This window comes from Chanodichthys erythropterus, chromosome 12 (assembly GCF_024489055.1).
Source record: "Chanodichthys erythropterus isolate Z2021 chromosome 12, ASM2448905v1, whole genome shotgun sequence".
Taxonomy (NCBI): Eukaryota; Metazoa; Chordata; class Actinopteri; order Cypriniformes; family Xenocyprididae; genus Chanodichthys; species Chanodichthys erythropterus.
Genome location: NC_090232.1, coordinates 21901333 through 21915286, shown reverse-complemented (window position 1 = coordinate 21915286; position 13954 = coordinate 21901333). Strand labels below are relative to the sequence as shown.

Here is a 13954-nt window from a genome sequence, read left to right as displayed (position 1 = left end):
TTCTCATTATATAATTTTTGTAAATCTTTAACACAAAAAAAGTTGCAGACTGCAGCTTTAAATAGCTTCAAAGGTTTGAAAAGTTATTAGAAATGTATTTTTATTAAATATCTTTATGGAAATAAAAGTGAAGTTGGCCTTTTAGCAATCTAGAAATGCACTGCAGCTGAAGCCACATGTCTGACCATGTTACATTTCAAATCTGAAGATGATAAGTTTAAAACTCTGAGTTTTATTAAATGTTTTTCAAGATCATGTCATGTGATTTTATTTAGAAAAGACTCTAAAATGTTGTCAATGTAAAATTGTCATCTATTCCAGTGTATTGTCTATATTGTTTTGTGGTGCTAACTGCCCCATTCAGTTTCAATCTCCCCTGAACACATTCACACCTCTCCGGGCTGCTTATGGCTCTAATTATTCTTTTCTTTTGTCTTTATTATAATTACTGATTTTCTATTCAAGAAGATTTAATCCCTCATTTCTTTCACAAAACTTCTCACTTTGCCTTCTTTGAAACTGTATCTTATGCCCTTCTTTAAAAAAAGAGAAAAAAAAAAAAATCAGTGAGCTCCACAATTCAAAATTATTTATTTGCATTAGCTCAGAACAGGTGCATCTCTGGGCTCGTTAGCATGTTAGCTTAGCACACCAACAAAACATTAAAATGTATAAGATTAAAACCACATTGTTTTTGCTACAAACATACAAGTCGAGTGTTTTAAATAACCTTCTGTGATGTGATGTGGCTTCGGATCAAAAATCAGACAGAAAATATATCATTTTAGGCTATTCTGCACAATGAGAAAAGCTATCTCGATTAGCATTGCATTATAAATATAATTGTAGCAAAGTTCAAAGTTCTTAGGGAAGGAAGAGGACAGGCTTTGACTGCTGACTGAGCTTTATTTCAGGTATTAAATCTCCAACAAAAAGTCTGTGCAAACGCACAACAACAAAACAAATCTCCACAGTAATGGCTTCACTCCAGTGTCAGGTGACTTGGCAGTCCAGCGGTTCTCAGTCAGCAGTCCCTCTCTCTCACACACACTCCTGCTTCTCCTGGCGTTTTATACTGTCTCCGTGCCAATTACTGGAATGAGAAACAGGTGTTTGTGATTTACATTTAACCTGCTCACTCATTATGCGTCTCCCGACTCTCTCTCCCGCTGCAGACTTCGCTGAACCACGCCCCCCTCGCCACAATAATCTACTATTATGAATACCTTACATGGCGTGAAGAACACAGATAAACCACATATCGTCACAATTGTGTATTTATTACTTTCAAAAGTGTTGATTTGCACGTAATATTCATGATTATAGCATAGGATTATAGCGATGTCTGGAAGACTGTTAGTTCCTGGAAGGTCACATGTTGCCTCTCCTTTATCATGTGTCATTTGTGGACTAAGTGTGCACAGAGCGCCCTCCAGCTGCAGGTATGAGTTGAAAACACAGTAGTCTGTGTATACAGCATTAATATGACAACAGTGCATTTTGGGTAAAAATTGAATAAATATTACTCCTATGTAAAGACAATTCACACAAATGTATGAGAATCCATCAAAATTTCTCCAAATGTGCATGCTTTTAAGCTAAAAGCCCTGAGGGATGTTATTTTGTCGAGTTTTTTCATGACGATCTCACAGGAATTTTTTCTCAATGGCTGAGGCTGACAGTCATATTTCAATGAAAAGGTAACAACTCAGTTTTTCATATTCATAACTCCAAATAACTAATAAAGGTCACTATACGATGTTGAGAGTAAAATAAAGACTAAAATTTGAAGCTCGAGTCTTAAATCTTTTTAATGTCAAAGTAATTACATTACATTTAACAGTAAATTTGAGCTAATTTAAACAAAGAAGCTTTGGTGCGTCGGCACACCAGTGACGGTTAACAGGACGTCCCAAATGAAGCAAGCCAGAGCTGCTAGGAACCCAAACTCCACCAGGTGACAAAATGGACAAAAAACCTTGGGAGAAACCTTCTCAGTTGGGGGGCCAGTTCTCCTCTGGCCAACAAACAAACAGTGCATGATTATGATTCAGGCAGCAACAGGTCAGAAGTCAGATTGGATAGGAACCTTCCAAAATATTTAATTTAGTTCCAGTATCTGCCACTGGCTTTCATGTCCGTGAGGCCTTCACAGGGGATAGTCTAGTTGACACAATCTCTGTTGACACTTCAGGGATGCGTTGTGGTTGATGTACAGAATGCGGGAAAACAATTAAAGACATCTGAATGACAACATCAAATTTTGTGAGACATTGCATCCACAAAGGTTACTTTAACTCACACAGTGGTGTAGCTGTATGGCTCATTTGGATTGCCAGCCTGTTAAAATATAAACAAAACAAAACAAAAAATGTAGCCTTTAAACCTAGCGCTAGTTTTAGCAATCTTTTTGTAGTAAATGCAGCTTTTCTCTTTCTTAATGTGTGTCCTTAAGAGAGAGATACAAAGAAGGTCTGCACTCTAAAAGAGACTTTAATAAAAGTTCACAGGAGATAAGTCAACAAACGTTTGGCTTCATCAGTGAGAGAGAGATAGAAAAAGATGTTAATCCATGTATTACTTAAAGCTCATATTTTAACGTATTGCAATCCGCATGAGTACAGTTTTCTATTGACTTAAACATTCCAAGGTTTGATATTTTCTGATAATGACTGTCGTCGGTAACATAGAAGTTGTATAACAAACCGTGACTCACTGGCACCATCCTGCGTCCACTTAGCGACTGTATTGAAAATGACTACTCGTCTTGCCAGGACAATTGTTTTGTACATTGTAATGGATTATAAAGTAACAAGCTGGATGTACATTATCACCATGACCTTAATTTCAAACAAAACAATATAGTAAATAGATAGTAAATAGTATATATAGTATGCATATTTGGTGTGCTGTCAGAGGAGAGGGCTCCGAGCCCTGTATTTTTGGTTAGGAAAGTAACCAGGTGAGTGTGAGGAGATGGGGTGGTGGAGGGATGCTGAAAAAACTGTTGAGAAATATGGGTGAGTCGACTGTGTTTATATAGGCCTTCACTAATGCTGATTGGGTAGATATGTTTATTACTGATTGTTGACAGCTGGCTGAAATTACATGATGATTAGTCAGATTATATACACTTACAAATAATCAGATAGTAAATAGTATGTGTAATAGTATGGGTATTTGGCATTCTTTCCAAGGAGAGGGCTCCGATCTCAGTATTTGGCCTAAACTCAGAGTACTCCCCAAAAAACCAATGCAGGACAGCAGCCGGGAACATTGATGATGATCCCCAAAAAATTGCAATGCGCAGGTTGATTGTGCTGTTTGAAGGGTTAGTTAAAGGACTGGGAGATTTCTCACAACACTGAATGAAGACATTACTGCTGCAGCAAGGTGAGTTTAGGCAGAGCTGGGCTCCTGCGGGAGTCGAGGTGATATCACTCCTGCGGCAGTGGAGAGAATAGCCAGAAGAAATGGGAAATGGGCTTTTAGCAGGATCTGCAAACGTCTGCTACCCTCCGGATTGTACTATGGATTGTATCATTTATCCTTGATATTTACATACAAAGTGTTTAATAAATCATATTCAAACGTTTCTTTGCTTCCCAAGTCTTTCTGGTAGAACTGACATTACAGCCAAGCGACATCACTCCTGTGGCAGTGGAGAAGTCTTCTGATGACCAGTGACCAAGTGTTTGAATCTGATGCTGGGAAAGGCCTTTTTGGGCAGCTGTGGTTGCTGCTCCTAAGCGGAACGAATGACTGGAAAAGTGGTTTGCCGGGATGCCGGATTGAATCAAGATGGATTTAAGGTGTTTTTGGAACCAAACAGGGTGGTTGGAATCATTGACGAAGAGTGGGTCCGATGGAAATTTGGCCTGAGCATTTGTTAAGCGTAAAGGGGGTCGCACACCAAACGAGAAGCTCAGCACCGCGCAGCGTCACGTCTCGGACAACTCACAGGTATCGCGCACCAGATGCGCACATTATATACACGCAAGCTCAATTTTGAGTCGACTCCTGATAGAAGAGCTGCACAATGGGAGAGTTTTACATCAACAGGGTGCTTTAATATTTCGCACTGAGGTTAGTGTACATGGAAAAATGGCACAACAGAGCAAAATGAAAGAAAAGGCTACGTTTATTATACATTTTTAGACTATTCAAGTGGTTAACCCTTTTGGCACAGTTTAAAATATTCTGGTTGACCCCCCCAGCGTGAGTTTTTTAAGGTGACTGTTATTTAGAATATATCACTTTAATGTTTCCATGGTTGATCACGTAATACACTGAACGTTCTAATCACACTGATGTGATCGTACGCTCCAGGGACCAGCCAAGACTGATCACACCGGTGTGATTGTACGTGTCAAAGGGTTAAACTAAGAATGTAAAACTAATGTATCTTGCAGCACAGGGTGAAGTCAGTACATTAACAGTGATTTCAGAGAAATATTATATAAATTTAACATAAAACAATGTAAATGGTGCACCAACAACTTCCTGAGTCATAGTTGGGCTGTCGAATGTCACTGCCGGTGTGCGTACACTCATAGAAAACAATGTGTTTGAATTTTAAAGACGTGGTGTAATGATGTGTTCTGAACATCTGAGAAAGCAAAAAGCCAGTATAAACGTTGCGTCAAGAGTGCCGGCTGTATAAATGGAGTAGTAGCCTTGGCGGAGAGTGGAGATGCATTTGGTCAGGATGTCTAGAGTTATGGGTTTACTGGCATCTTGGCAGGTGGGTTGGGTTCTTTGGATGCCTTTGATGAAAAAGGATGTTTGTGAATGGGCTATTTCAGAGGAGGGTGGGCTGAAAATGCGTTTATGGATAATTGGATTCTGCATAGGTAACCCTTAATAGAGCCAGCTTGAAGGTTCTTAATGCTGTTTACATGAGATATAAATAAAGTAATGTCGAGAAGAGAAAAATCTGGAAAAGGCTGGCTGAAAGAATGGCTGGGACTGAGGCCACTCGCGGGCTGACCCCTGGAGTCTGGGGAAACACAAGGAGGGTAGAAAAAAAGGGGGAGCTGGGGAGGAAAATAACGCATCTGGGCATGCTCCCCTAGTGGAGGCAGCCTCATACACTAGTCGGCCCTTGGAGCCTGGGAAGGAACGAGAAGGGTAGAAAAAGAGGGAAGCTGGGGAGGAAAATAAGGCATCTGGGCCTTCACCGCTAGCGGAGGTAACCTCACGCTAGGGTCCACGGTTGAACTGTAGAACAATGACATAAAGTGAGTTTGAGACTGATGACTGGGCCTGCTCCGTTAGAGTAGGCATCCTCACACTAGGGTCTGCAGGCCACAGACAATGGGTAGGGTGAGAGCCGGTGAAATGAAATGACTGAGACGGTTGAGCTTGCTATGCTAGCAGAGGCATTCTCACGCTAGAAGGGAAGGCATTCACTGAGAGGGGCAGGCATTGTTGAATGGGGTGCGACGCCAGGGAAAGCCGTGGTGTACGGCTAAGCAGAGGGAGGAGGAGAGTAGGGAATCTGGTGCACGGCCCAGGCTTGCTGCTGCCATGACCTGACGTTTGTCTTCTAATGCATGAATCGAAGATGCAAGAGAGATGTGAGATGAAAGAGCAGCCTTGCGGGATTATGTACATCATGAAGTTTAAGTAGCTGAGCAAAGATAGCAGTTCCTTTTTAGAACAGATTTGACTGTCTAGGAAGGTGGAAGCAAACAGAAATATCCGATTGATTCGTTATGCAGTGAGGCCTGGAAGTTAGCTGTATTCTAGTTAAAGCCCAGAAATTCAATGGGAATAGCTGGACCCATGATTTTATCCAAGGCGATTGGAAACCTTAGCTCTGTGAAAACTGTGCTGGGAGATCGATTATTAAACATTGTACATATTCTTATTTTCTCAGAAGCAGCCTAAAAATGCTTTATGACCTGCATATATTTACCTCCAACATGTCAGTTTGATATTATAATCGTTGGATTTTGAATGATCAAACAGCAAAGTACAGTCAAATTTAGATTATCATTTATTCTGTGACTGTTGCTGATTTGAGTCACATGCACCTTCTTTTAGTAAAGATAAAAAGAGACTTACTTATGTAAAAAGACAAAGAGCTAAATAAAAATGTGCATCTTGATTCTGTCCGCCACTGTGCGTGTGATCTGAACGTGATATATACGAGCTAAGTTACTGTTTGTGTGTTTAAATGACGAGGATGCTGGACGTTAGTTTACAGGGTTTTTTTTTTTTTAATTGCTTTGGTGCAATTTTCACAAGCAGTTGGTAAATTTTCAAAACTCTTAGTACTAATATCACAACAAATCATCAAAAGTGCACTTTTTTCAAACATTTCAGATTAATTTCAATTGGGTTAGTACAATACACAAAATCACAAAGTGTCCATTTCGCTACACAAGTGTTTCATTTATATAAATGTTTCATTCTCAGTAACTGCCTTTCATAATGCTATTACTATCAAACTTTTGATTTATATCTCTTTTCCTTCAGTTTAATACATTTGTCTATTATTTAATCCAAGTGAGCTTAATGGTTAATCAATGATTCACGAGTTTGTGTGCCCATATAATCTTAGCTTATGTGGTAAACACATTTGGCTTGCTGTCTTCTATAGAGGGGCTCGGAAAGAATATCCTACTCGAGCTCCGATTGCCCCCCTATAACAGGCAAAAATAAGTACAAAAGGAGGAAAAGGGGAGGAGGAGGGATGCCAAAAGAACTAACAATGGGAAGAGGTAAGATGCTGGTTTTATACCTCGGTATTAATTGGACGATTAGATGGGCGTACTCCTCCCGAAATTACGTTTATTAACTTCACTTCACGAGTTTGTGTGCCCATATAATCTTAGCTTAAGTGGTAAACAGATTTGGCTTGCTGTCTGCTATAGAGGGGCTCGGAAAGAATATCCTACTCGAGCTCTGATTGCCCCCCAAAACATAAATGCAGAATTTAGACAGCAAGCAAGAATTGTAGGATTTGAATGGATCATGATTATTGAAGGAATCAGCATGTGAATTATTTCAATAATCCAGAAGACCCCCCCAAAATTGGAGAAAAGTAGGAATGGAAGATGGTACTGCAGCGGTAGTATTGAGGTAGGTAGGTCACCATTTCAGCAGTTTTAAGTTAGGTGAGGCGCTGTGGCGGAAGCAAGGGATCAAGTGGAGCGCTGCAGCGTAGCATCATGTGGAGCACTGCAGCGGCAGTATCAAAATTAGGCGGAGCACTGCAGCGGCAGTATCAAATTAGGCGGAGCACTGCAGCGGCAGTATCAAATTAGGCAGAGCACTGCAGCGGCAATATCAAATTAGGTGGAACACTGCAGCGGCAGTATCATGTGGAGCACTGCAGCGGCAGTATCAAAATTAGGCGGAACACTGCAGCGGCAGTATCAAAATTAGGCGCAACACTGCAGCGGCAGTATCATGTGGAGCACTGCAGCGGCAGTATCATGTGGAGCACTGCAGCAGCAATATCAAATTAGGTGGAGCACTGCAGCGGCAGTATCATGCGGAGCACTGCAGCGGCAGTATCAAAATTAGGCGGAACACTGCAGCGGCAGTATCATGTGGAGCACTGCAGCGGCAATATCAAATTAGGTGGAACACTGCAGCGGCAGTATGATGTGGAGCACTGCAGTGGCAATATCAAAATTAGGCGGAACACTGCAGCGGCAGTATCAAATTAGGTGGAGCACTGCAGCAGCAGTATCAAATTAGGCAGAGCATTGCAGAGGCAGTATCAAATAAAGCAAGATTTGGCAGGCATAGGTTGGATTGAGTTTCGTGGGACGGCTATCCTAAAGAGAAGCAAGAGTTAGATGGGCTTGCTTGATGAGGCTGAGGTCGGAACGAATGCAAGACTGAAAGGCGTCTGAGGACCACCGACCCAGTAGTTTGATTTGATGATCTGGCAGACCTTTTTGGGCTGCGGTGGTGGCTGCTCCTATGCGGAAGGATTGAGATGAATACAAGTGAGCTTGGATACCAGAGTGGGTGAGAATGTATTTAAGCTTTTTCTGGAACCAATGCCTAGTGACTGGAAGGATGTTCTCATCAATGAAAAGCGGGTCAAGCGGAGAGGAGATCTGAACCTTCCTGTGTGCAAGGAAATAGGAAAGAGACTGATATGGCTGAATGGGGGTCGGAAAATTAAAGATATGGATGAAATTGTCGTTTTTTAATTCATCAGTTTTGCTACATTTGAGGAGGAAACGGATGGTGTTCGTGTCTAAAACTTGGAGATCGGAGAAGGTTGGGTGGATGGCTGGGTTGAATTTAGAATTGGTTGTAATTTCAGAAACTCTGAGGAATCCGAAAAAGGCCAGGGTAAACATAGCATCCAGAGTTCTTGCTGTATAAGGGGGCATATGACCAGAACGGAGGAAAGTCAGGCATTTCGCTAAAAGATCAATGGTTAGAGGTTGCCTAGAATCAGGACGAGTGGGGTTGGTTTTTTGAATTCCTTTGATAAGGAGTGTGATCTGAGGGTTTGTTATGGCAGGGCATGGATGGCCATAGATTAGTTTATAGAAAAATTGAATGCCGCTAAAATAAACTTTGATAGTACTGGGTTGGATGGACTTAATCTGGTTGAGATATGAGATGAATGAAGACACTGAAAGGAGGGAAAAGTTGGGAAAAGTCTGGTTTTAGGAGGAATGGAATTGTTTGAAAGCTCTCCAAGCTGTCCAGTAGGATTGTAATGTTCTGGGTGAGATGGCGTGGAATATTGAATCCTGGGATGAGGTGTGGAGATGTTTGAGTGGGTGAGCTACAGGAATATCAAGTCTGAATAAGGAGGAACTGGGGTTGGGTCTGGGTCCGCCTCCTGGGCTAATGCTCTGAATTTCTGAAACAGAAAACGAGAGAGTGCGTCAGCGATTTGGTTTTGGTGGCTTGGAATATGAACGGCTTTGAAGATGAACTGATTACAAGCGGATAACCAGGTGAGGCGTCTCAAGAGGGGCATGATTACAGGGGAATTTGAACGGCCTTTATTAATGCAGTGAACAGTGGCCAGATTATCACAGTGGAATTCTATGCTTTTAGAAGACCATTCGTGACCCCACAAAAAAGCGGCTATGACTACTGGATATAACTCAAAAAGAGCTGAGGATGCGGCATGTTGATTTGACTCAGAGAGCTCAGGAGGCCAGGTTGAAGTGAACCAATGACTCTTGTAAAAACCTCCAAAGCCAACTGAGGGAGCGGCATCTGTATACAGAGGGAGATCACTAGAATGAGATTGAATGTCCTCGTAAAAGAAAGTAAGGCCATTCCATTGTTTAAGAAACATGATCCATAGTTTCAGATCAGCGAGACAAGATGGGGTTAGAGATATGGTATTATCCAATTCCTGAATAGAAGATGCAAGAGACAGCAAGTGGGAGATGAAGGGGCGTCCTTGAGGCACTATACGCATGGCGTAGTTTAAGTGGCCTAGCAGGGATAGCAAATCACGTTTGCTGCACTGAGGTGCTTCCAGCAGATTGGATGAGATGGCGATTATCCTGTCTATTTTGTCTTTGGGAAGGGAAGCTTGGAATTTAACAGAGTCAAGGTTAATTCCAAGGAATTCTAGGGATGTGGTAGGGCCTGATGTTTTCTCTGGGGACAGTGGAACTCCCAATTTAGAAAAAACTTCCTGAACTGTGGAGAGGTGAGCAGCTGGAGGAAAGAAGTTCGGGGAAATGGTGAGAAAGTCATCCAGAAGATGCACCAGGTAAGGGACTGCGTAGTTGTTTTGCAGGATCCAGCAAAGTGCTTCTGACAGCATGTCAAGAATTTTGGGACTACTTTTGCAGCCAAAAGTTAAACGCACTGAAAAATAGAATTTCCCTTTCCAGCGAATGCCAAAAAGATGCCAGAAATCTGGATGAATGGGCATGACTTTGAATGCTGAAGTGATGTCAACTTTTGCTAACCAGGCTCCGTAACCTGCATTTTTTATTAGATTGATGGCATGGTCTATGTTATGGTAGCACAAGGAGAATTCTTCTAGCGGGATAAGGCTGTTAATACTTGGATGAGTGCTGTTATGTGGAGCAGAGAGAACAATGATCATTCGTTTTTTCCCTGAAAATTTCCTTGTGGCTACACCGATGGGACTAATCTGAAACAATTTGAAAGGCGGAGAATCAAAGGGGCCAATCATAAATCCAGACTCTAGCTCTTTGGCTATTAGGGTGTCAACTGCTTCAGGTTCGGCTATTGCAGACTGTAGGTTTTTGCAAATAAGGCTAGTGGTGACTTCCTTTAAACCTGCAAGTAGATACTGTGTGAAGTTTTGGTCTGGGTGATGCACCAGTTCGTGCGCTAAAGAGGAGACAATGATTGGAGAAGAAAGATACTTTTTCAATTCTTTATTGGAGTTTGCTGAGGAGCGATAGACAGGGCATACAGAGCGAGCATGAGCTCCACCACAGAAATTACACACATGAAAATATTTGCAGCGTTGTCTAGTACAGCCAAACTGATTGAAATTATTACATACTTGTCTGCCTGAAGTGAACCTGAAATTGCGGCTTTTGGAATCGCCCCTGGACTGTGGTACGTAAGATGTGGAATTTACGAATTGATAAGTGCCTGGATTATGGCCCAGATTGCTTGGAGGGGCAGGATTGAAAAGGGGGCACGTGGACGGCTCATGTGTGGCGGAATTACACAAAACGCAAGAGACGCTACGGCAACCAAGAAAACCTTATTGTACAGCTCAAGATCGAGAGCTCCCCAATAAGGACATTGATTCCACTGGGTGACTCGAGCTGCGCATTTGGCTGAAAAAAGCCTGTAATAAGTGTAGAAATGGGTACCGCCGAAGGAGTGGGACAGTTCGGCTATGATGGTTAAAAAATCATTCAGCTCTTTGCGCCTTGAGGGGAAGACCGAACAAATAATTTCTGTATATCTTCCAAAAGCGATACAAAATTCAGCCATGGTCAGTATACGATTCGATTTGGGATTTGAATTTTTTAGATTTAACGTAATGGGACCACAGTCAAGGGTGCGATAGGGTTCACTTATTGACACAGAGAAGAGAGATCAATGTCCACACCTGTTAAAATCTGCGTGTTGCTGAGAGGATGCGGAGAGTTTTGGTGCGAGCGCACGAGCAGATCGTGAAGCTGTACTTTTGTATTCCTCCGGGAGAAATGGATACCCGCGTTGGATAACGCTTGCCTGAGCGTGTTGACGGACCATTTCTCTACCGGAGGGACGGAAGGGGTTGCTCCTGAAGAGGATGACAATGATGATGATGAAGGACGAGATGCATCACGGCGAAGATCGGCCGAGCCCCGTGATGATCTAGATGGAGGAGGAGAAATTGGTCTTCTTGAGCGAGGTGTGTTGAGCTGGTTTGTGGAACGATGAGACCGGCGACCTGGGCGATCAACAGGTGAAATATGATGTGAAGGAGGATCCAACCTGTTTGGGGAAAAACGTGCAGGAGTTTCTGGCACATTAGAAAGCTCGTCGTCCGAGGGAAACAGTTCGATTTCCTGGAAGTCAGTCATGATGCGGTTTGGGCGGGCCAAACGCCAAAAGAACTAACATCGGGAAGAGGTAAGATGCTGGTTTTATACCTCGGTATTAATTGGAAGATGGGCGTACTCCTCCCGAAATTACGTTTATTAACTTCACATCATTTGGTACACCTATAGATTTCTATAGATACAGATTCTATAGGCACAGTTTCTATAGAACTCATTTGCAATTTCTGATATGGACAATCAAATGTAATGAATTATAAGCAATTTATCTTAGATGATGACCACAATTTTCAAAGTGTGTGTCTGTGTGGTCCTGGTAAACACTGTTTTGTGAACTAAATGTCCCAACAAGGATGGCAATTTTCAGACATGGGGACTTGTGACTTGGTGACTTGTACTCGAGTCGCTATTTTTATGACTTGTAACATATGTTATATGTCAGGAAGAGGACATATACGTCTGACTTAACAAAAGATAAAATACTTGAGACTTGACTCGGACTTGGAAGTTAAAGACCCGTGACTTGACTTGAGACACGATGACTTGAATGACTTGAGTGTTAAATCACATCATGTTTTCAGTTTGAATATAAAATATATACATATTCTGCATAAAGTATCCATACACCGGCAGCGCTTTCTCTCTCTTCTCTCCAACAGCGAGTTCACTCGCACCGCAGTTGAACACAGACATGCCTCCTGTTACTCACTCAGCGCAGCGGCAGGCCTCGAGACTCTCGTTCAGTCCGGTTGAAGATTTTGTTATGATATGAAATGTTAATATCAGTATTATAACACGCAGTGACGCAGCAACATGTCTGTATCGGGACCCTCTCTCGTTACGCTGTTTATGCTTTTGCCGCCACATTCAAACTGGCGCAGCGCTTACTTACATTAAAATGCCTAATTCAATTTATTAAACATGAAGAGGACATATACGTCTGGCAGGAAAAAGCGAAAAAGAAAGCATGAAGAAGCATGAAGATTAAACAAAGAGCGCCGTTTTTCTCCAAATATTATCCTGATTACAAAAGTGATATTGATTTTATTCAGCGTACAATTTAATGAACACGAACTTAATATCAAGTGACTTACATTTTTGACACCTGTTTCACTGTATTTCACCAACCAAAATAGTTCCAAAGTCCACAGAATTGTTTCGCGTCTCTGAGCAACACTTCCTGAATGATTCAGCTGTTTGAATGAATCAGTTGAATCTCAATGATTCACTCATTAACAGTGATTCGCTGCCACTTACTGGCGGGTTTAATTTCACATTTGAAGTGTCTTAATTTTTTGTTTTTAATAATTTCAAATAACAGTAGGCTATTTAACGTTTTATATTTTCAACATTAAAACATTTCTATGCATCTGTAACTGCTCTTGACCGATTAACTTTAATAAATCTTAATCTATTCTATAATTCTATAGTTATACATTAGATTACAATTTCTGTACCTAAAAATCTCCTGTTTAAACCTACATGAAAAACTTGAAAAGCACCATTTATTTAATTTATATGTTTGTTCTGTTGTATTTATTTGTGCTATTATTCGTAATTTGATTATTTGTTACTCTTTTATTACTAACTGTTTATTTGTCTAACAATATTTATAATATAAATTAATCTAGTAGCTTTTGGTGTCATAACCCTATTTATTTAGGTTAAATGTAACAAAGACAACGGAAACAATAAATATGCTTATTTTATAGGCCCATTTTCTTGTCTTTTACTTTTATTAATTTTTTTGTTGTGGGGCGAGTAAAATTTGAACCACTGGCCCGACCGAGCCAGTAGAAAAAATCCTAAGCATTGATCTTAGGATTGAGCCCTGCCTAGTTTATCCAGCTCGCATTAATATAAATAAATATCAATACATTTATTTAGTTGACATTATTTCATTAGTAAGATTTGTTGATGAATTTTGTAAATTAAAAACAATTTGTTCTGTTATGTGTTTTGACTGTGTTATATGTTGTATAATTACGTCACTAGGTAACAAAGATATTTTAACTATAAAATCTTTTAGAAGGGCCTCATTTATGAATTTTGCCTGGGGCCCCCACTTAATGTCGGTGCGCCTCTTTAGCTGATATTACAACTTTAGCACATTTGTCAGCTAAACATTCATTCAGTGTTTCCCAATGACCCTGTGCCGCCAGCACCGTTTCATCATAAACCGAAAATTTAAAACAGGCCTACAAAGCTTAAATGGTCTCTAAGTTGTATTTTAACAACGAACTAAAATCAAAACCGTGATATGCCAAATACAGTGCCAAATAATGTAAATTTTCTGAACAACAATACTATAACAAAAGCTCCTTTCATGTCAGTAAAGCTGTTGTGAGAGAGAGAGAGAGAGAGAGAGAGAGAGAGAGAGAGAGAGAGAGAGAGGAGAAATGTAACAAAGTTTAATGTTGCATGTAAACTGTGTTTGAGAGAGAGAGGGAGGTGTTGGAGTCTGTTGG

The 13954-nt window shown here is 41.1% G+C and overlaps 1 protein-coding gene across 1 annotated transcript; it reads right to left on the bottom strand.

The window, feature by feature from the left end:
• Positions 1 to 8767: 8767 nt before the first annotated feature.
• LOC137032323 (uncharacterized) lies at positions 8768 to 11510 on the bottom strand. The gene is made up of 2 exons (XM_067404075.1): positions 11156 to 11510; positions 8768 to 10311 (listed from the first exon to the last, which is right to left on the bottom strand). Exons 1-2 carry the CDS (start codon positions 11508 to 11510, stop codon positions 8768 to 8770), a joined length of 1899 nt encoding a protein of 632 aa, XP_067260176.1.
• Between the last annotated feature and the right edge of the window lie 2444 nt (positions 11511 to 13954).